The 20,824-nt window shown below is 61.5% G+C and overlaps 8 protein-coding genes across 8 annotated transcripts; 4 read left to right on the forward strand and 4 right to left on the reverse strand.

The window, feature by feature from the left end:
* Nucleotides 1-10: 10 nt before the first annotated feature.
* Nucleotides 11-1,943, reverse strand: BDZ90DRAFT_222542 (phosphate transporter; the record flags this gene model as incomplete). Its single annotated transcript, XM_025504534.1, has 3 exons — nucleotides 11-1,387; nucleotides 1,462-1,633; nucleotides 1,708-1,943. 3 exons carry the CDS (start codon nucleotides 1,941-1,943, stop codon nucleotides 11-13), a joined length of 1,785 nt encoding a protein of 594 aa, XP_025360722.1.
* An 847-nt stretch (nucleotides 1,944-2,790) lies between these two features.
* On the forward strand, nucleotides 2,791-4,086 carry BDZ90DRAFT_58973 (NAD(P)-binding protein). The gene is made up of 3 exons (XM_025509706.1): nucleotides 2,791-2,829; nucleotides 3,000-3,189; nucleotides 3,291-4,086. Exons 2-3 carry the CDS (start codon nucleotides 3,118-3,120, stop codon nucleotides 3,996-3,998), a joined length of 780 nt encoding a protein of 259 aa, XP_025360723.1. The 5' UTR covers nucleotides 2,791-2,829; nucleotides 3,000-3,117; the 3' UTR covers nucleotides 3,999-4,086.
* An 87-nt stretch (nucleotides 4,087-4,173) lies between these two features.
* Nucleotides 4,174-7,149, reverse strand: BDZ90DRAFT_275597 (hypothetical protein; the record flags this gene model as incomplete). Its single annotated transcript, XM_025508886.1, has 1 exon — nucleotides 4,174-7,149. One exon carries the CDS (start codon nucleotides 7,147-7,149, stop codon nucleotides 4,174-4,176), a length of 2,976 nt encoding a protein of 991 aa, XP_025360724.1.
* A 1,908-nt stretch (nucleotides 7,150-9,057) lies between these two features.
* Nucleotides 9,058-10,907, forward strand: BDZ90DRAFT_228077 (hypothetical protein; the record flags this gene model as incomplete). The annotated part of the gene is made up of 2 exons (XM_025504789.1): nucleotides 9,058-10,542; nucleotides 10,773-10,907. 2 exons carry the CDS (start codon nucleotides 9,058-9,060, stop codon nucleotides 10,905-10,907), a joined length of 1,620 nt encoding a protein of 539 aa, XP_025360725.1.
* A 275-nt stretch (nucleotides 10,908-11,182) lies between these two features.
* On the reverse strand, nucleotides 11,183-14,202 carry BDZ90DRAFT_233689 (hypothetical protein). Its single transcript, XM_025506723.1, has 3 exons — nucleotides 13,667-14,202; nucleotides 13,202-13,580; nucleotides 11,183-13,124 (listed from the first exon to the last, which is right to left on the reverse strand). Exons 1-3 carry the CDS (start codon nucleotides 14,161-14,163, stop codon nucleotides 11,331-11,333), a joined length of 2,670 nt encoding a protein of 889 aa, XP_025360726.1. The 5' UTR covers nucleotides 14,164-14,202; the 3' UTR covers nucleotides 11,183-11,330.
* Nucleotides 14,203-14,569: 367 nt separating this feature from the next.
* BDZ90DRAFT_265355 (hypothetical protein) lies at nucleotides 14,570-16,207 on the forward strand (the record flags this gene model as incomplete). The annotated part of the gene is made up of 2 exons (XM_025508664.1): nucleotides 14,570-14,747; nucleotides 14,808-16,207. The coding sequence occupies 2 exons, from the start codon at nucleotides 14,570-14,572 to the stop codon at nucleotides 16,205-16,207; spliced, it is 1,578 nt and encodes a 525-aa protein (XP_025360727.1).
* A 1,358-nt stretch (nucleotides 16,208-17,565) lies between these two features.
* BDZ90DRAFT_59123 (hypothetical protein) lies at nucleotides 17,566-19,171 on the forward strand. The gene is made up of 4 exons (XM_025509708.1): nucleotides 17,566-17,912; nucleotides 17,999-18,244; nucleotides 18,330-18,533; nucleotides 18,608-19,171. The coding sequence occupies exons 1-4, from the start codon at nucleotides 17,799-17,801 to the stop codon at nucleotides 19,073-19,075; spliced, it is 1,032 nt and encodes a 343-aa protein (XP_025360728.1). The 5' UTR covers nucleotides 17,566-17,798; the 3' UTR covers nucleotides 19,076-19,171.
* On the reverse strand, nucleotides 19,003-20,657 carry BDZ90DRAFT_59117 (hypothetical protein). Its single transcript, XM_025509707.1, has one exon. It carries the CDS (start codon nucleotides 20,596-20,598, stop codon nucleotides 19,267-19,269), a length of 1,332 nt encoding a protein of 443 aa, XP_025360729.1. The 5' UTR covers nucleotides 20,599-20,657; the 3' UTR covers nucleotides 19,003-19,266.
* Between the last annotated feature and the right edge of the window lie 167 nt (nucleotides 20,658-20,824).

Genomic DNA, 20,824 nt, shown 5'->3' on the forward strand with positions numbered 1-20,824 from the left:
CGCGCGTAGATCAGACGAAGCGGGGAGCGGCCAGGATGGCGGCCATGGGGAGACCGGCGAGGAGACCGGCAATGGGGATCGTGACGATCCAGGAGAGGAAGAGGAGTCCGACTCGCTGCCAGTTGACGGCCTTGAAGGTGCCGTTGCAGAGACCGACGCCGACGGTTGCGCCCGTGATGCACATGCTGGTGGAGACGGGGAGCTTGTACTGCGAGAAGATGAGGATGGTAATGGCCGCACCGAGCTCCATCGAGGTACCACGAGAGGGCGAGTGGTAGGTGAGCTTGGAGCCCATGACGGTCATGATCTTGTAGCCGTAGGTGACGAAGCCGAAGACGAGGACGAGGGCGAGGACGGCAATCTGCCAGGTGGCGACGGGGAGCTTCGAGGCGGCCGGGTTGCCCGTGGACCATGCAGAGTAGATGACGGCCCAAGGAGCGACGGCGTTACCGATGTCGTTGGCGCCGTGGGCGAAGGAGGCGGTGCATGCCGTGATCAACTGGATGAAAGAGTAGGTGTGCTCGACCTCGTTGGGGTACATCTTGGCGTGGGCGTAGACGCGCTCCATGCGGTTGCCCTCGGGGGTGCCTGCGACACCGGCCTGAGCGACGTGGATGTCGTAGTGGGAACCGTAGAGGAGGGCGACGACGCACATGGCGGGGAGGCGCTTGGCGTAGAGCTTCATGTTGTGCGTCTCGTAGCAAGCACCGTCGCCGATGGGGTTGGCGTGGAGGTAGCGCATGGCCCAGCCGAGGGGACCGGTGCCCTGGCGCAGCTTGGCGTGGAGACGCTCGCGAGCCTCAGCTTCGAGCTCCTGATACGTCTTGTGAGGAGCGATGAGGTCGTTGACGGGGGCGATCTTCTCGTCGGAGGAGTCGTCACCGGTCTGCGTGGACTCCTCGGTGTTGGGAACGTAGTCCTTGTGCTGGACGACGGCGTAGTTGGGGACAATGGCGACGGCAGACTCAGCCTCGGTGGCGTAGGGGCGCGACCAGAGGAGGGGACCCATGATGACTTGCCAGGCCTTGAGGGTCTGGTCCTTCTTGATGACCTTGGCGTGGAGCCACGGGACGAAGAAGAGGGCAGAGAGGAGGGCGAGTCCAAAGCCGGTGCCGAGGGAGACGGCGACGATGAAGCTAGGGGGCTTCTTGTCAAGGCCGAGGTTGGGCGATCCCTTGTAGACGATGGAGAGGGAGCAGACGGTACCGGCGATGAGGAAGAAGAAGGGCGAGGTCCACACAGCCCAGGGGACAGGGTTGCGGCGGAGGTGGACTACGAGCTTGATGAGGAGGAAGGTGATGGCACCGAAGCCGGCGGAGCAGATGGGAGCCATACCGAGACCGGCGAAGATGGCACCGAGACCCTTGCCGTTGTTCCATCCCCATTGCTGGCGCGAGGAAGGGAGGAGGAGAGGTCAGCACAATAATGCGAGAGGCTTTGTGGATGCGCGCTGCTACTCACGACGTTGCGGGCGCCGGCCGTGGCGATACCGACACCAGCGACGGCCGAGATGAGCGAATAGGTCGACGAGACGTGGGCAGAGTGACGAGTGCACCACATGACCCAGGACGAGGCACCGGCGAGGGCGCAAGTGAAAGCGAGCATCTGAACACCAGCGTTGCCACGGAAGGCGCTGCGAGCGAGGCGAAGAGATGTTGTGTGTGAGCAAGGAAATGGAGGCTGGGCATCTCGCGCGCGCACACTCACGTTGGCGGAATGATACCGTTCTTGATCGTGTCGGCTGTTCGTGCTCCTACGGTGAGGGCACCAAGCAACTCAAAGACCAGGGCGCAGACCATGGCCATGCGGTATGAAATACTGCGACTCGAGACCGAGGTAGCCCAAGCGTTGGCCACATCGTTGGCGCCGTTGTTGTAGGCGTCGAGCATGGCAAAGATGGTGCCGATGCCCATGAGGTAGTCATACTGGTGGAGGTACGGCATCTTGCGCGTGCGCGTGTGTCAGGGGGTTGAGCGAGTGCGCAAGAGGAAGGGTGGGTGAGGCTGGTGTGGACTAGCTTGGGGGGAAAGTAAACGATAGCCGTCTCGACTTGTCCATCTGTCTTATACCGTAGCCTGCACTTCTTCTCGTTCGGAAGTTGTTACCGGCGGCTATCTGTCCGTGGCGACAAGAACGTGCCATCCACATCCGGGCGCCGTCTAGCCTGAGTCTGACCATCGTTTAGTGGGTGAAGTTGATTGCGCGCGACAGTGGTCTTGAGCTCTTGGCGTGATTGGGAGGCCGCGGTGGGCCGGGGACGAGCGGGGGACCGGTGGGATCCCGCTGGCGACTCACAGTGAAACCAGATGATGAGCTGCCAGGGCGTATGCGCGCGCTACGTTGTGCTGTGCCATGTTCCTGGGCTTGCCCTGCTTGCCCACACCCATCTCGATTGCGAAGATCCAAAATTGGTAGTTTGCGGTCGAGTGCCAAGGAATAGAACGTGCTCATCGCCCCCCCGTCAAAAGGGGGCGTCGAGTCGCGTGAGCGTGCAGCCGAGCACTTGGCGAGCACAAGCCTTTTTTTTTTCGAAGACGACCGACTGCAAGTTTAAGATGGCGACGGTCAGCGAGCAGCAAAGGCGCTGTATTGCAACTACGAGAAGATCTCAACCGCACGTGCGAGTCAATTAGCCACACAAAGTCGGGCTAGACCATGAAGCTCGATTAGCAACGGTCTTTGAGAGGTTGCGAGGGCGGGTGTGATGGCGATGTGGGCTTCCACCAGGCGACCACACCACGCAACGCCACGCCACGCTCCCACGCACACGGGCAAGCGCACTTCGATGGCGATCGGGGTGGCGATGAACCATTGAAAGTGGATTTCAAGGTGTGTTGGTTTGCTCCGTAGCGCAGTACCATGTGCTCGCGTATCGGTCTCTGCAGCGTACGACGTAGATGAATCGATCGATTGGTGGGCGAGGGGGCGAGGGGGCGGGCCCGGGCCTCGGCCTCGATGAGCGTCGACCTCGGGGACTTATTCTAAGCTCACTCACCCAGCTGCGCGCACGCACGGACGGAGGGCGGAGATGGGCCAATGTGGGGCCGACTGCGTGCGGGCGGCATCGCTGGGCCACTCTTCTACGGTAACGCACCATCACAGTAAAATCCCACTAAAATGCCCGCCATCAGCTCTGCCGCTTTAAAGATCGTCGTCGTCGTCGGTGCAGGCCCCGGCACAGGCTTTGCAGTGAGCATCCAGCGCGACGAGCGGACCAATGCGTGATTTCTGGACATTGGTAGTCTCGTCTTTCACACTCACACACCCTTTCCCTCACGACGCCCGCGCAGATCGCCAAACGCTTCGCCCAAGCGGGACACCCAGTCGCCCTCATCTCCCGCTCAAAGACTCGCCTCGAAGAACTGGCGTCGGATATCAATCAGCTGCAACAGGGAAAAGCAGTGGCGTATGGCGCAGACGTCTCGCAAAAGGACAGCATCGATGCGGCTTTTGGCCAGATCGATCGCGATTTCGGCGGCAAAGCCCGCGTATGGGGCGCAGTCTTCAATCCAGCTGCCATCAGCCGAGCGCCCTTCCTAGAGACGACGGCCGAACAGCTCGAGGAGCAGTGGCAGGTCATGACCAAGGGCGGCTTCCTCTTTGCTCAAGCCTACCTGCGAACCCTCACCGCCCATGCAGATTGGGCCAAGAGTCGCGAGGGGGACGAGCCAGCTGGTTTCCTAGCCGTCACGGGGGCAACGGCCTCGCTCAAGGGCTCTGCCAATTTCTCTGCCTTTGCTTCCGCCAAGGCCGGATTGCGCAATATCACGCAGAGCATCGCCCGCGAGTACGCGTCACAAGGGGTCCACGTCTTTCACACCATCGTCGATGGTATGATCGACGGAGAGAGGGCTCGCAGCTACATGGGATCGGACTTTGTGCCTAACTCTCGCTTCAAGCCGGAGGATATCGCTGAGGCCTACTATAGTGTGGCAACGCAGAGGAAGAGTTGCTGGACGCACGAGCTCGACATGAGGCCCTACAGTGAAACGTGGTAGCGAGGGGCGAGTCGCGAGGTGGCGTGGAGCGAGGCGATAACGTGGTGGCGAGACAGCACGATGGTATCTTGGAGGGCACGCAGAGATATGCTAGGATTGAGTTTGTGTGGCAAGAAAATAGTACACGTGTGCAGGACAATGATTCTTATGCGAGGTGCGACGGGAGAACGAACGCCTAGATGAAACCCAATTCTGATAAGAGAGACGACTGTGGTGGTGGTGGTGGCGGCTTTGCCCCGCTTCCTGCTTGCTCGCCACCTCCACCCACGGCCCCAGATCCACCGCCGCTGATCGTCCTTGCGCTGCTCTTCTTCTTTCTCAGCAATGGCAGCGACGAAGCAGGCGGCAGCTCGGGCAACGCTTTGCTCGAGACGGCCTGGCGGAGGCGTCGCTGGCTCGAGGCGGCGAGGGAGGCAAAATGTTCGGCCCACGAGCTACCCCCGGAGCTACGGCTCGACGTGCTCACCCCGCCAGTGGGTGAGTTGCGGGCGAAGAAAAAGTGTTCCTGTGTAGGCGTCGTCGAGGGCTCCTCGCGGGCAGCTGTAGGCGGGAAGCGCGCAGAGGCTGGAGAGCGGGTAGCAGGCGGGGACACTCGCGGCTGGTGCTGGTGCTGGTGCTGGTGCTGGTGCTCGTCCCTTTCGATGGCACGCATGAGGTACGCCCTCTTGATCTCCTCGGAGGGAGTCGTTGGCTTCATCTCTGCCACGATGCTTGCGGCTCGAGTCGCAACAAGAGGGGATTCGGCGCCGCTACCACCGGCGCCGAAGCTTACGCTGCTGCTGCGACTGCTACTCGCCAGGTCTCCTTGGCTGGCGCGAAGTAGTCGCTCTGCCTGCAAGACGTTGGCTAGGCGCGTCGACTTGGTGGACCGCGCATAGCCTAGGGACCCATTGCGCGGCTGGTACTCGACACGGCGTGATACGGGCGAGAGGGAGCCAGTCGACGGGGGAGGCGACACGGTATTCGAGGTGCTCTGACGCAGCATCGACGTCGCCGAGATGGAGGAGCCATTGGTCCATTCGGACGGTCGGCGAAGGTCGCCGCGGCGAGTCCTCTGTCCTCGTGGCGAGGAGCCATCACTCTCCCCTGAGTGGCTGCCCCTTGAGCCAGACTCACTCGCGACCAAGCTCGAGGCTAGCGTCGAAGTGACTCCCTTCTTGACCATCTTGAAAAGTCGAGCCTTGCGAGCGCGCGTCGGATCAAGGAGGGTGGCCGAACAGTCAAAGGATACGGGACGTAGCGCCGCCTCTCCATCGCCCAAGTTCATCACCTGGTACTTGAAGCGCCACGCAATCTTGCCGTGTCTCTCGTAGCCCGAGACCTCGTGCAACCCATTCGCGTCGAGCGAGAGGGCCGCCTGTCGCGTTAGCAGGTCCGCCTTGGTATCGTCTCCAATGCCCAAGTGGCGCAGGATGGGAGCCGAACCGCGACGCGAGAACAAGACTGCCTCAGCGTCGTTGGCCTGCGGCAGGTGGCCGAACTCCAGCGTCCCAACCTCATCGTCCGGGTCTATCGCCGATAGCCTTCCTTTACTCTTGCGCGGCGTGCCTGGCTTTGAGTCAGGGGTGCCTGACGCAGCGGCTGCAGTGGTATCTGCGATGTCCTCCGGTCTACCAAATGGATCATAGCGGAGGTACGGCACCTTGATGGCGAAATCGCGCTTTGGTCCTTGATCGATGTAGAGCGTCAAGCCCTCGGACAGGTAAGACGACCAACCCGCACCCTTGCCGCTCGACGACTTGGGTCGCAGTGTGCCCGGCGCAGTGGAGACTGACGTGGGCGTGTTGAGGCGACTGGACGAAGGTCGACCGCTGCGTCGCAGAATTCCGCTTCTGAAGCTGCGAGGCGACGTCGGCGCACGATATGGCGTGGCATTGCTGCTGCCTCCGCCGGCGCCCTCGTCATCGCTGTCTTGCCGTGCAGTGGCTGGTGGCGAAGGTTGGCCACCCCACGATGATTTGCGCGAGGAGGACAGAGGGTGAGGCAGTGCGGACAGCTTGGGCACGGACATGGTGCGTTGCCGCTCCATCGCAGCCTCCTGCTCCATCGTGATGGTGTCCCCGGAATGAGGGGACTCTAATGGCGAAGGGAGTTGAGCAAGCTGCCAGGGCGCGAGCGATTGATGGCGTTGTTTCGCGAGAGCGCGGCGATGCTGCTCGCGGGAGAAGGGAGCTTCGAGGAAGGACCCCGTTGTAGCTGCAGCCGTGTGTGGGCGCAGCAGGGAGCGAGGTGATCTCGGTCCCATTCCCGCCTCGGTGACTGGCGCGAGCATGGTGACGCGGGGTGGAGCCGCAGGGATTGGTATCGCTGAGGATGCGCTGGCGTCGAGGGGATCGATTTCATCTGCATTCGCGGTCAAGGGGCTGACCATTGTGTAGTCTGCGCGGAAAAATTGGCCGGCGCGTGCATACAGAGATGGCAGCGGTTTCGCAGGGACGTCTCGAGGATGCATTGACGAATTGATGCTCTTGGCTGTCAGCGGAGTGGAACAGCTTGCGCTGGCGTCGGTCTCGCTGGATGGAACCGGGCTGGTGGCTAGGGAGGGAGCTTGTGTGGACGTCGTCGTAGTCGGCGAGGCATCACGCTCGTTGTGTGTGGCGAGGGGGGATGTATAGGCGATGGGATGGATGGCAAGTGTTGCAGGTTTGCGAGTCTGGAAACCTCGAGTCGGTACCACAGCGGCGTCTGGTAATGCCAATGAGCTTGTCCTCCTCCCTTGCCCGTCACTACCGCTATTGCTGCCTCGCCGCCATGACGCCAAAGAATCGACGCTGGGCCGTGGCGACGAAGGTCCGTCGGGTACATCTCTAACAGACCGTCTGCGTCCGGGGAAGTCGTAGTCATTGTTGCGCGAGCTGGCTAGTGCTACGACGCGAGGGCCGTGAGACCATGCTGAGCCAGAACCAGAGCCGGAGCCAGAGGCAGATCCAGAGGCGGATGCTGATCGTGAGCCCGAGGCAGCACTCGTTGAGCCCTTGCGTGCAGCATTGACCTCGCTGCTCCTGCGACGAGCATCGAGGAAGAATGGGATCTCTGCTGAGCTCCAGATGCTTGCCACGCTGCCGCTACGTGATGTCGAGGCGCGGGTAGATGGGAATGCTGAGGGGGATGGATCGGGCGAGTGTTCGAGGGTGGCATGCTGAGTGGACATGGCGGGCTGCGTGCGGCGTGCGGCGTGCGGCGTGATTGCGCCGAGAGAATCGTCCTTAGGACGAGGTTTGGAAATTGTTGTAGTGATGTGACTACTCGACGTGCTTTGGGCACGCCGCAGGAGTGGTAACCAAGGTGACGAGGGCGAGGGCGAGGGCGAGGGCGAGGACGAGGGCGAGGACGAGGGCGAGGACGATGAAGGAGATGGGGAAAAGACAAGGGAGGAAGGAAGAAAGAGATGGTCGATCGATCGCAGTGATATCCTGATCAAGCGGCAGCTCCTACTGTGGGGGAGTACGACTCGCCTCCGTGCAGCAAGAGAACCCACGCCTCTATGGCTTCGCGTCGCGAAGAGGATTGTGTGCTATCAGGAGAGGAATGGCAGGAGGAAGGAAAGGGCAACTCGGGACGAAGACCAAGACGACAACGTACGACGACGACCACGACGACGACTGCTCATCGGGCTGACATTACGCTGGAAATACGCGGCAAGGAGAGCGTCAGGGCCAGGAGATGGGATGACGGAGAGAGAGCAAGCCAAGGTCAGGCAAGGCGTGGCGGAGAGGAAGCTGCGTGTTGCGTTGCGTTGCGTCAGGCCTCGACCCTCGACGATGCATCGCTGCACCGCGTCCTAAATTTCCCTTGGGAGGCGCGCCGCGACTTGACCAGAAAATAAAGGCGGGGTTGCCCGGCAACCTCGTCGCCAGGCCCGCCCGCCGCCCGTCCTCACGGCGGCACACGACACGGGCATGCAAGGGGCCGACGGCGAGCAGCACCACGTCTCTGTTTTGCATCTCACACGTCTCGACTCGTCTCAGATGAGAGACGGCCACGCACACAAGCCACCGCGACGACGAACTGGCCGGCGCCACCCTAGCACGAACGGCACACACAGCCATCGATTGTGTCGTCGTTGATACTACTTTGGGGAGCATCAGTATCGACTGTTACCAATGAGTGAGCCTCGTCGCCCGTCGCGCACTGTTGTACGCGAGACAATACGTAAGGCAAGGAGGCTCCCAAAGTCAGGTACACCGGTCGCCCGTACCGAGTCGCACTCATTGGACCCTCCTTGCAGGGTCGGGTGGGCTAAGCGATCGACACGGGCCCGAGAAAAGATGTAGCCCGCTAGCCCGCGCGCCACTCTCATCCTAGCAACTCCTCTCCCAGACACCGACACTCTCGACTGCTACACGAGAGCAAGGGCCGCAGCGGCTCTTCATCTGAGATTAGAGGTACCCCTAGGTTGCGTGGCAAAAGGGCGGGCTCGTAGCGCGGGGAATGGAAGAGGAGCAAAGAGCGGGCTTGCCCGGCGTGGGGCGTGGCCGTGGCGGGAAGGGAAGGGAGGAGCGCGGGAAGGGGGGGCGTGAAGCCAGGGCGGCGGGCGACGGTGTGTACGGGTGAGATGCGCGTCCCGATTGCGATGCAGCCCACGAACAACTTGGCGTCGACGAAGAAAAAAGCTACGATGTGCTGCGATCCCTGCAAAGAGGATTAGTAAAAGCCACGACTAGCTCAGCGAGAACGGCGGCGACAGCGACGGCGATACGCTCGGACCGCGGCAGGCGCTCGTGACGCCGCCTGCTCGCACGGCTCCCTCTCAAAACGTCACCGCGAGCTCGCACGGATCGCTGTGAATGGCATTTACAACTCGCTCGAAGCACGAAACAAGACTCGGTGGCAAAGAGGGGCGTCGAAAGGTCATGACGAGCGCGAATCGTTTGGCGCACCGCTTCCATAGGGGCGGCCAAGAACATCATGGCGACGACAACGATGGCAGCGACGGCAATGACGTCTTGACCTCCATTCATCCCCCCTCATACTGAGCTAGCTGGCTAGCCGTACGACTTCGTCTCTGGCAGACATCGTTCACTCTCATTCACTCCAGTCTCGGCGACAACTCGACACCATGTCGTCTCAGGCAGCCCTCTACCCGGGCAGCCTCGTAGGCGCAGCCGCCGCAGCGGGCATCTGTGGCGGCCTCTTGCTCGGCTTTGTTGCCGGCTTGCTCTCCATGGCCCCGATCTCAAGACTCCTCGCCAAGAGCCGGCGTCGATCGAGACGCAGGAGAGAGACATGGCAATTGCCTTTCGGCCAGAAGGAGAAAGTTGACGTCCTGCCAGTCTTTGATGAGCAGGCGCAGGTCTCTCCTCATGAACACTTCCAAGCTCACGGCCGAGTGCCCTCCAATATGCCCAGCACCCCAACTCTCACGGATGGCGCTCCGCACTCTCGCAAGGGCACCCTCGTTGAGCGCGCAGGGATGTCCCACCCCTCCCCATCGATGGAGTACGTCTCCTCACCAGCTGTGACCGCCCGCTCCACCTCTCGTTCGGCGCACGAGTCGCCCATCAACTTCAGCCTCCCCTCGCAGTCCTTGCGCGACCCGTACTCCCTGCGCCGGCCTCCAACGGCAGTGCGCAAAGGGTCCGCCGACTCGGTCCAGTCTTCTCCGTCGCGACCAGTGTACAACCTCTTCACACGGCGACCCTCCTCCCACTCTCGCCAGCCCAGCTACGAGGACTCGCATCGCTTCGCTCCTCAGCCTCTTTCCCACCCGGCGACGCCTCAGCAGCGCGTGCCGCACCATCACACTGCCCGATCGGACGACAGCTCCATAATGGCTCTTTACGCCGCAGCGCAGCAGATCGCTGAGGTCCAAGGGGGCAGTAGCACAGGCTCACGCCGCCCGTCCTTTTCGCGAGGAACACCGCACCAGCGTCAGCCGCAAGCTCCAGCCCCAGGACCCGCGATGGCAGACGTCCTAGTTCAGCCTGCGCGCTCGCACCTGCGCGAGGGAAAACCAGCGCTCAGTCGCCTCTCCGAGCGGACCAATGAGCGGTCCATGACACTCGACGATACGTCGCACACGACCTCGTCTTCCTCCCCGACGGGCTCAAGCCTCACCACATCCTTGCCGAAGCGCGGCGTGCTGCCGGCTGAGCCACCGGGCCCCTCCTGGGATGCCGGGACGCTCCAAGCGCGAGGGAGGGCGCAAGTATCTTCGAGCTCCTACGATCCGAACGATGCGCATCTAGCCACGCTGCGCAAGCTTGTATCCGCCATCCACGAGCACGATGGCGTCGCAACGGCACATCAGCTTGGTAGCAGGTTCAGTCCGGACACGCCCTGGGTGCGCCGAACCCCCGGTGGGAGCCCGGCGGTCGTTGGCTCATACTTTGAGAGGGACGGCGGTGCGGGCCCGGGTAACGAATCGCACGAGGCCCAAGTCGAGGAACCGAGCGTGCAGAGGTTCAGCGCCGAGTCCCCCGTCATACCGCGTAACAGCCAGGTGATGTACATCGATTCGAGCCTGGAGAGTCGTAGTCCGCCAACTTCGCCCGTGAGAAGTAGTCAAATCAGCGGCGGCGGCGGCGTAGCTCCTGCAGCGTCGGTCAGATCCCCTTCACGTCGAACGCATGCCCGTACGGGCTCATCTCCGCGCATTCGCCCGCCCTTACCACGCACGCCCAGCCTCACCTTATCCGACGAAACGATGCGGCCGGGCTTTTCCTCGCCTCCAGGGCAGACAGCTTTGCCTCCTCCTCCCCCTAAACCGCAGACACAGCCTCAGCCCTCGTCCCACGTGCAACGTTCATACCAGCCCTTTGCACCCTTCTCCAGCCTCGCCGGAAAGCAATTGAGTGCAGCTCTCACCAACGGCGGCGGCAGCGGGGACGTGGATGGGTTGTACACCCACTCGCACTCCCTCTCGCACTCGGGCTCGCACTCGGGCTCGGGCACAACACAAACGCGTGATCGACCAGGAACGGGGGACTCGACAGCTACAGCCACATCGACGTACGGGTCGATAGGGTATGGTCGACATTTGAGCAAGGTCGGTTCTTTCCACGATTACATCAAGACGCAGCAGCAGCAGCAGCAGCAGCAGCAGCAGCAGGAGGGCGGCAATCCCGCTGGGATGGAGGAGGTGGGGTGGGGTGGTCGAGGTGGACGATGACGACGATGAGCTGAGCGTACGACGCGATGCGACGCGATGCGATGCGATAATTCATCAGGAAAAGCGCCTGGAGCGTCTCCCCTCTTTTGCTTTTCTTTCGTAGGTAACACTGTACGATGACGTGAATGAAGAAAGTGATAATGAGATGGTATACAATGCGAAGCTCCCCCTCCTTCTCCTTCTCCTCCCGCCCACGCCCACGCCCACGCCCATACCTACGCCTAGTCCGAATCGCTCAATACAATCGCATCGCTCTTCCTACCTCCTCTGACTCTAAGCCCACCCACCTTCCTCGCCATCGCCGTCGTCGGTGCCGGTGCTGGTGCTGAGAGCAAGATCTCGAACCCATCATCGCTCCGACTACTGAACGTCGTAGACGATCCCATGCTGATTGGTGCGGATGACTCGCCTGATCGTGCGTGTGCGCATGCGTGTGCGGCTGAGCCTGCTGCTCCTCCTCCTCTTCGACCTTTTCGTTTAGCCAATACCACATCTGGACTCGAATCTGGGCTACTAGCTTCAAGCGCCGCGCGTCGATTGGGATCTGCGATACTCCTGAGGAGCTCCAACGCGTCGGGCAACGAGCAGTCCGCTTCTTCCTCGTCGTCGTCGTTGATCTCGTGCAGCGCGACATCGACATCGACATCAAAGCTGCTCCTCCTGGCAATCGTCTGCCTCTGCCTCTGCGTCTGCGTCTGCGCCATCGTCGTCTGAGCGTTCCAGCTTCCCACAGTCTGAGAGCGCGGTGGTGGTGTAGAGCCGAGCGTAGCTGGCCCGCTTTGCGTGCGTCCAAAGGTGCGTTTAGGCAACAAGTTTAGCCTGCCCGGGGAGCCCGAGCTCGCGGCGTCACAATCGCCTTGGGAGGGACGTTTAGTTGGGATGGCAGCGATGTCTTCCTCCTTGCGTGACGATGAAGAGGAGCAGCCGGGCGGAGGAGCGGTGACTTCCTTTCTGGGAAGCTTGAGCAACCCTTTCTCCTTAGGTGGAAGCTTCAAGAGGCCCTTCTCCTTCGGTGGAAGCTTGAGCGCGCTACTGCTGCTGCTTATGCTGCCGGCCGACTTCTGAGCAGGGAAGAGTGCATTGATGCAAGGTTGATTGGCTGGCGCCTTGGCCTTGACCTTGGATTGTGCGCCCTTCTTCTTCTTCCCCCTGATCCTGGCCTGATACTCGTCGATGAGCTCCTGTCCCCTCGAAGTGGCCGCGAGACGATCCGAGAGGACCCAGTCGCGAAGGGTGGAATAAGGGTCCGGTGGTGGGGGGCGGGCTTTACGTTTGGAGGGGGAGGGAGGGCATGGCCCATGATTGCCACCTTCTTCGTCTCCCGCGCCTTCGCCTTCAGCTTCTGCTTCTGCTTCCCGCCCGGCTTGGGCTTGGAGTGCAGCGAGGCTCGTGGCGTACGGAGATGCCGGGACTAGATCTTCGTCGTCGTTGTCGTCTTCATCGCGCGGGGGAGAGGGCTCTTCAGTCGGGTCAAGGGGCTCGTCGAAACCCGGGCCGACGTTGAGCATTGGGTCTACACCGCTCTCCGCCAGCTGTGCAAGAGCGGTCGGGTCCCATTCGAGGCGATACTCCAGTCGCTGGCCCGTGATTGCGTGACGACGTTCCGAGTGGATCTTGATGAGCGGTAAGTCCAGGTCGTCCACCTCCAGCCCAGCTGAGCCGCCCTCTTCGCGTCGATCGCGTGGATCTGAGGGGGCGGTGCGAGAGTGTTTGCGCAGATGACGGAGGAGCATGCCCTTCCAGGCTAAGTTGCGCATCCTTCCTACGGTGTACTTGGGGCCCCACGCAAAGGTGCGCTGTGCGAAGCCTGCGATTGCTGGTATATCCGGGTGGGGAAAGGCCAGGCGCGTAGGAGGCGGGCGGGCGACGCTGCTGCGCCCGTAAGTCTCGTAGATGGACCATGTGGTGATTGGGTGAAGGTAGGAGGCGAGAATCTGGAGTGATTCTGCGGTGCTGAGGAATGTTTGGAGGGCGGGACTGCTTGCTAGGCGCGGTTGTCGGGAGGCGAGGAAGCCCTGGCGCGGCGTGGGGGCCCGAGGCAGGAGGGTCAGAGCGAGGATGGACGATGTTGCTCATGCTTGCGTCCACTCACCTGTCGATTGGTGGCCAACTCATCACGCATGGCTGCCATCCACTCTTCAACGAAAGGTGCCCATCCTTCCCCCTGCTCAACGATAGGCATCTTCGACTCAGGATCGTACCCTGTCACTCTGCAATGTTTGTCGAACCCCTCCTTCAAGGAATCTCCATAGCCTCCCTGAGCGAGGCAGAGTGCCATTTTGACTCCGCATCCACCCACACCCTTGGCATCGTAGTCTCCCCCTGCCATTAGGGCGATGAGGACGAGGCCGTTGGGCCCCAAGCTTAGCTCGGGCAGCTCTTCGACGTTGGACGCCTTGTAGGTTGTGACTGCGTTCTCGCCGCGGTCCTCGCCGAGGCTGGCAGGGCGATTGGGAGTCGTAGCAGACCAGCTGTGCGTGCGAGCAGCGAAGTCAGAGACAAGAGGTCAGTGTCGGCCAAATAAAGCGTGGGGAGTCATCGCGCCGCTCGCACTTACTTCCTCATCACCGCCCTACTCCCAAAGACGAGAGCATCCACATCGTCACTCAGCACAGCATCGACCAGACCCTCTCGACTCATCCTCGCCAGTTCAGCCTCTGCCTCTCCCCTCGCCTCCCACGCGACCATGCCACACGCCCGAATAATTTCGCTCAGCGGTCCAGTCAATGGATGTTTTCTTCCCCCGATCAGCCGGCCCCTTTTCTTGGCAGGGCGATCCGGCCCATCGAATACGAAGACTGCTCGCAGGGGTAGGGAAAGGAGACGCAGTAGGCGGAAGAAGATGAGACGGAGGATTGGATTGGAGCCCTCGACTGATTGGCGGGCGTGGAAGAGCCAGGCGGAGAGGTCGATGCCGATTACCGGGAGGCGTGGGGCTAGTGATGACGAGGAGGACGACGCGGATGACTCGGTGAGGTGGGCAAGGTCCAGGGCTTCGAGGTTGTGCGACTGGGCTGCCGAGGCAAGGAGGGGCCATAAGCCCGGGACGCCCATTGCGGGTGGTGCGAGGGAGGATGCAGTGGTAGCGAGGACGGAAAGCGGCGGTGGAATCCAACACGACGAGCCACTCACTCTCACTCAACACGGACACGGACAGACGCCGCCCACTTCCGCCCGCTCGGCGCCTCACGTGTTGACACAATGCTCACGTGGCGCGGCGTGGCGTGCATCCTCCACAGCTAATTGCCATGGGCCCGTGCCACTTGCCATGGGCATCGAGGCCCCGTTTGTCAGCCCTCGAGTGGGAGTGGGTGCCCTCGTCAGCGCCTTTAGCTGAGCTTGCTCAGCGGTGTCAGGGTGCCGGGTGGCAGGGTGCGGAGATGTGATACATATGCTCAGCGATCCAGGGTCCAGCTCTCGTCTCCAACGCCCCTCGCAACCTCACCCCACTCGACCGGCAATGAGGCTCATCACCACGCACGCCCTCGTCGGCGGCCTTGCCCTGGCGGCTACAGCAGCCAATGCAGCTCCATCCTCTCCGCAGCAGCTCAGCTTTGCCTCCACTGAAGCGCCTAGCATCAGTGCAGCCTCATGGCTCTCATCGGGGATCAGCTCTCTCCTCAAGTCCGCAGCGGGAGGTTTCGTCCCCACCCGCGAGGACAATTTGGCGGTACACCTCTCCCACGCATCGCGATCAGACAAGACCATCTACGACGTCATTACGACCCATGCCGAGTTTTCCAAACTGGCCAAGGCTGTCAATTACTCGAGTGAGGAGACAAAGGACCTCCTCAAGGGCAAGACGGGCGGCAAGCTTACCCTCTTCGCGCCAAAGGACTGGAAGATGCCCCACCACAAGCGCGATGACGAGATGACGGATGCGCATCTCGCTCAGGTCGGAACCTCGTGGGCTCTGCTAGACCAAAAGGTCGAAGCATTCGAGGCGGCCGAAGCACTGCGCGAAAGCAGCGATGATGATGACGACGACGACGACGACGAGAAGCGTCGTCGCCGTCGCATGCTAGCCAAGTTCATCGACTCTGTCCTGGCGTACCACCTCGTGGACACGTCTCACCCACTCAAAGCCTCCTCCATCGCCCAAAACAGCACCGTCGCCACCAAGCTGAGCATCACCGGCAAGCTGGCCAACTACATCGGCAAGCTCTCCGACGGTCAACCGCTGCGCCTTCGAGTAGGCAAGTCCCTCGTCCCCAAGCCGGGGGTCTACCTCAACTTCTACTCGCGTGTAGTCTACCCAGACGTCGAGTTGGCCAACGGAATCATCCACGTAGTCGACTATCCGCTCTTCCAGTTCCCTTCGATCTTACAGGGACTCTACTTCACGCAACCTCAGTTCAGCACCTTGACCAGCGCATTCCAGAAGACGAAGAGCGATGGGTATCTCGCCTTGCCACCTATGAAGCATCACGGCGGGCACGATGGGCACAATGAGAGCCACTCGGATCACCACCACCACCAGCATCGTCGCCCGGACTTCAGCGACCCCAAAGGCACAGAGGCGGCCACCCTCTTTGCGCCGAGCAATGCGGCATGGGATCGCCTTCCCTGGTCGTTCCGTGCCTACCTCTTCTCCCCCTGGGGTCGTGATCTGCTAGGAAAAGTCCTGATGTTGCACTCCATCCCAGACGATATCGTCTACGCGGACTCGGTGCACCACGTCCACCGCAACGGGCGTAACCGCAGCAGCAGCGTCGCGACGACGACCACGTCGATGGAGAACGGCGCGAATGTCACGCGCTACACGTTCGATTCGGTCCTTCCCAAGCTCAGGCGAGGGCACGACACGCCTCCCCCCGATGAGGCCAAGGAGTTCGAGCAGGTAGATGTAGCAGTCTATCGTTACTACCTTCTTCCAGGCAGCAAGGGGCCCCTACAGACTAGGATGGAGGTGCAAGGCGTGCCCGTCTTGATCCAGGATGTCGTCAATCTGAATGGGGCTGGTCATCTGATTACCAAGTTTATCAAGCCAAAGGGACATCCGCATGAGGGGGTGTGGGCGGATGTTGCAAGGGAGGCTAGTGCGTACGGATTTGGCGAGGTGGATCTGATGGAGGAGGCTCGGGTTGAGGCGTGGTAGTGTGGCGCAAACCGCGTCGCGTTGTGCAAAGCAGCAAAGTCCATTTTCGACCATTTCCCTTTCCTTCTGTATCGCCCTATTCCCTCCTGTAACCTCTCCTTCTCTTCGTGTCCTCCCAATGCCACTCGTATCCTACCCTCAATCGCAACCTATTTCCTCCTCATCATGATCGACCGACCTAATTGGCCCTGATCACTCACTCACTCTGCCACTCGCTCAGATGCAATCAATCGTACCGTAGCCTCTCTGACTGGCTCACCCATCGACTCACTCGTCAGCTCGCTCGCTCGCTCGCCCGCCCGCTCAACCTAGGTCACGAAGGCCAGTCCAATAACCTCCCTCCTCTGATGCAATGCAACATTATGCGGCCTGTGTGCGGCCCGTAGAAGCGATCAGAGGCAGGGTCAGCCCAGTGCAGGGCAGGGCAGGGCAGGGCAGGGCGGAGGCGGAATTAGGGATTCAAAGAAGGGAGTGGGAGGCGCCGTAAAGAATGCGGAATTTCTAATCAGCGACCAGTCGGTCGAGCGGATGCGGGCGATTACCGCGAAGCTGTTGATGTTGACGTTGCAACGACGGCTTCGTGATGAAAGTGACGAGTGCGATGGCTTCTCCCTATGTCTGACTACGACCAACTCTTCTCCAAGTGCTGGCTGAGCCCAACGCCTCGTTGAAGGCGCGATGGAACGCGGTCAATCGGTGCCTGGTTGTATCATAGCGCGGGGAAGCAAGCGGGCGGCGGGAGTCAGGTCTCATTCTGACTTGACGTTGCGCCGGGCTTTGACTCTGCGATCCATATTCCGCACCACGGTCCGCACCGCACAGACCGCCCGCGAATGCGCTCCCCCTCTCCCTACCTGCGCTCTTCGATGCACATCCGCACAAGGTCAGGCGCCCATCAAGCACACACACGCACACATAGACACCCGGCGGTCCGCTTTGAGTGTGCTGATCAATCGCAGGGCCCAGCCCTCAGCCCTATGCTCTGCTCTCTCGCTGAGCTCGGATTGATCAGCGGGCACTCGTCCATCGCTCAGCCTCCTGATCGCGGATGCATGGTCCTCACAACGACGACGGCAGCCAAGCCTTTTTGCTCGTCTGTCCACCTCACGCACGCACGGCACTGACGTTGTTGTCTCGTCTGCGCCCGCTGCCGCCGCCGCCGTTGCCTTCCATCTCAACGTTCTCCCTTCGCCAAGGTGCGCGGAGAGTCATTGAGAGGGCGATGGCGAGGGGAGGGGGGAATAGAGGCCCTGGGCATTTCAAATCCGACGATCGACGTCGCGGGTAGGCGTCACGACAGTGTGGTGGATGTGCAATCAGAGCTCGTCGACCGACGGAGAATTCTTCGCCTCTTGGCCTCGGCAGCAGCAGCAGCGAGCGCACAAAGCACAGAGCACGGGGCACGGAGCAGCATGTCGTAGCTCACCCCCGCCCGCGACTGCCTGGCTGACAAGCCCTCGCTCCGTATTCCGTTCAGTCTCGGTGCGGGCCCTCGATCCCCTCTTCCCTCGTATAAAGAGTTCCGCACTCAGCGAGCGCCCGACCCCTCCTTGGTCTCCCATCCATCACTCCATCCAAATCCTAGCCCACGATGAAGTTCACCGCATCCCTCTTCGCCGTCGCTGGCGCCGTCTACGCTGCCACGGGCGCTGTTGCCCAGTCGTCCAACACGAGTATCTGTGACAAGTACTCGATGGCCCTCTTCGTGAGTGCCCGCGGCGTGACGCGCGTGAGATGAGCGAGGGGTGAACAAACAATGTGCTAACCTATTGCCGGCCCCCGCGCAAACAGAACTCGACGAACGGCACCACTCAGTCGACTCTCCTGACCGCCCTGGTCAACACGGCCCTCATCGGCAACTACTCGCCTCTGGGCGGCAAGGCCAACGTCACGGGTATCCTCAACAACGGTACCTACAACGGTACCGAGGTCTCCCTCCTCAAGTACTTCAACGGACAGCTCCGCAGCACCAACCGCGACGGAAATGCCACGGCGGTTAACTTCCTCGACGGAGGTGGGGCTGACCCTCTCAAGCAGGTGAGCGGCGCGCTACCAGGAGGCTACATCGCGTCACGGTCGTACTGACATTCCTGTCACACACACTCCCTCCTCGCGCACGCAGAACATGGCCGCCAACGACGAGGACTCGCGCCAGTACACTCTCGTGACCCACCTCTACCAGTACTTCGGTAAGGCCCTCGGCTGCTCCAGCCAGAGCAGCGACGATGATGCCGCCTTCTCCAACTACGAGGGCTCCACGTCCATGTCCAACGTGCACCGCTTCATGAACCTCAATGTCATTGAGAACGCATACTTCATCCAGGAGGTGAGTCCGCCCGTGAAAATACCAGCAAGGACATCACTTGCTAACGCGTCATTACCATCCTCACACCACACCAGGTCGGCAACGCTGCCCTCTCCTTCGGCGTCTCCATGGCAGACGCCACAGCCGTAGGCCAGACGCTCACCATGCTCTTCAACTACCGCTGCGCTCCCGCCATCTCCTTCCCTCCCGGCTCACAGAACGCCAGCCAGTCGATCTGCCTCGCCTCGAGCTGCCCGCTCTACCCTCAGGGCTACAACTGCACGGCGGCTCCTCAGCTCAACAGCTACCCCAACGGCACCATGGGCATGGCCGCCGCCCTCGCCAACGGCCAGATGGCCCCCGAGGACTCGACGAACAGCGCCGCCAGCAGCGCCGTCGCCGCCAACTCGCGCACGCAGACTGCTCAGGCTGCCGGTGCCACGGGCAACACCATGAGCGGTGGCGGTAACGCCGCTGGTGCCCTCTCCGTCCCTTGGGCTCAGAGTGTCGCCGTCTTCGGTGCCCTTGCCATGGGCGCCTTCGGCGTGCTCACCGTCCTCTAAGTGGCGGGGCGAGGCGACTCGAGCCTGGTCTCTCTCATGTTGCACTTCCCTTAGTCATCCCCAATATCCCGCCTCCTCACTATCTCCCACTCTTCTTTTCTCTCTCTACGAAATTCGAATTCGTTGAACCCCCTTTCCACATGTCCGCGCCGTGACTGACGCCGTGACCGCTATGCTAATGTTTCGCCCCGCTACATCCAGACGCTCACCCTCCCCGCACTCTCTCTGCCACCATGCACAACAACCTCCGTCCTCTCCGCTTGCACAACCGTCCCATCCATGCACGTCAACCCTGCGCGCTCCGAAGCAGGTGCAGGGCACCACTCGTAGCCCGAGCACCTGTAATACTCCACGACTGTTTCTCCCTCACCGTCTTCCGTGAGCTGCTCATCGTCAGCCGCATCTCCTCCGCACGGGTAGCGCAAGTACACATGTCGCCCTTCAGCGTACATGGCCGCCGTGAGCTGAGCTGCCCGCGCCTTGGCGAACGCCTCTCGAGCGGGCCGTGAGGTCTCGTCATCCCACGCAGTAGGAGCTGCATCGCGGGCGTGGTCGCCACGAAGGTGTCGCTGGACGATGGGATCGCGCAGGGGTCGGATGAGAACGAGGTCCAACGCATTGGGCGGGCGGGCCAGTTCATCGTGCTGCCCCTTGGCCGAGGGCGAGGAGAAGGGTGCGGGGACGAAGGAAGGTTCAAGGCGATCCACCGTAGGACAGATCATGTACCAGAATGGGCCGCTCAGCACCCTCTTCCCAACACAGGGGACGAATCGCTTCTCCCTCGAATCGAACACCTGCACGCCATGTTCTCCCCTCTCTCTGAGGGTAAGTTGCCCCTCCACCCACCGGACGGCATTCTGTGCCGAGGCGATCTTGAATCTCTCTATCCCAGGGTGGGTGGAACGTAGCGCTTCGCTGTCGTGCAGGATGGCGGCGTGAAGGGCGTGAGATGTGACTATATGCGTGCGGGTGTGTATCTCTCCCTTTGCGTAGGGGAGGAACAGCATCGTACGTTGGATCGTGAGCGGGTATAGATTCGCGCCAGCGCCGGTGTGCTCGTCGTCGTCGTCGTGCTCGCCGCGAAGGTAGGAGCGTAGAGAGCGTAAGCGCCAAGCATGCTCGCTGTCCTTGTCGTGAGGGTCCTTGCGATGCCTCTTCGACGTCTCTGGAGGGTATATGGCCGCATAAAGTGCATTGGCCGTCCCCGCAGGCACGAGGATGAGCCTGATCCTCGCGCTATGCGACTCTGATGCGAGTAGACCCTGCAAGACGTCATGTGTCGTGCCATCTCCTCCTACAAGTAGCACGTCTATCCCCGCACTCGCTCCCCTGCTCGCCTGGACCTTGCGTCGTATCTCCTGCCCAATGAGCTCGTCATCCCCCGCCCCTTTCGTCTCGTAGCGTCGCGCCACTTGCACGCCTTTCTCCTTCAGTAAAGGCTCGACATGCGAGTGGAGGAGCTGTTGCGCTACGTTTGCTCCTGCTGCAGGGTTGAAGACGAGGTAGAGCGGGGGGCGGGGCATGCTGCTGGAGGCGTGATGAGGGCAAGGGAGGAGAATTGCGCAGCAAACAGCATATCAATATCGGGCCGAGTCGAGTCGAATCGAGTGCGTGCGTGCGTGCGTGCACAGACCCACTTGAATTGCGATCCAAGTGGACTGCGACTGCAACCAAGCGGACCAGCGGACCACAACTGACTGAGCGGGCGGTGCCTTGTCTCTCTTCTCTCTCGCTCTCTCTCTCTCTCCT

Source organism: Jaminaea rosea (assembly GCF_003144245.1).
Source record: "Jaminaea rosea strain MCA 5214 unplaced genomic scaffold BDZ90scaffold_12, whole genome shotgun sequence".
In the NCBI taxonomy this organism is placed as follows: domain Eukaryota; kingdom Fungi; phylum Basidiomycota; class Exobasidiomycetes; order Microstromatales; genus Jaminaea; species Jaminaea rosea.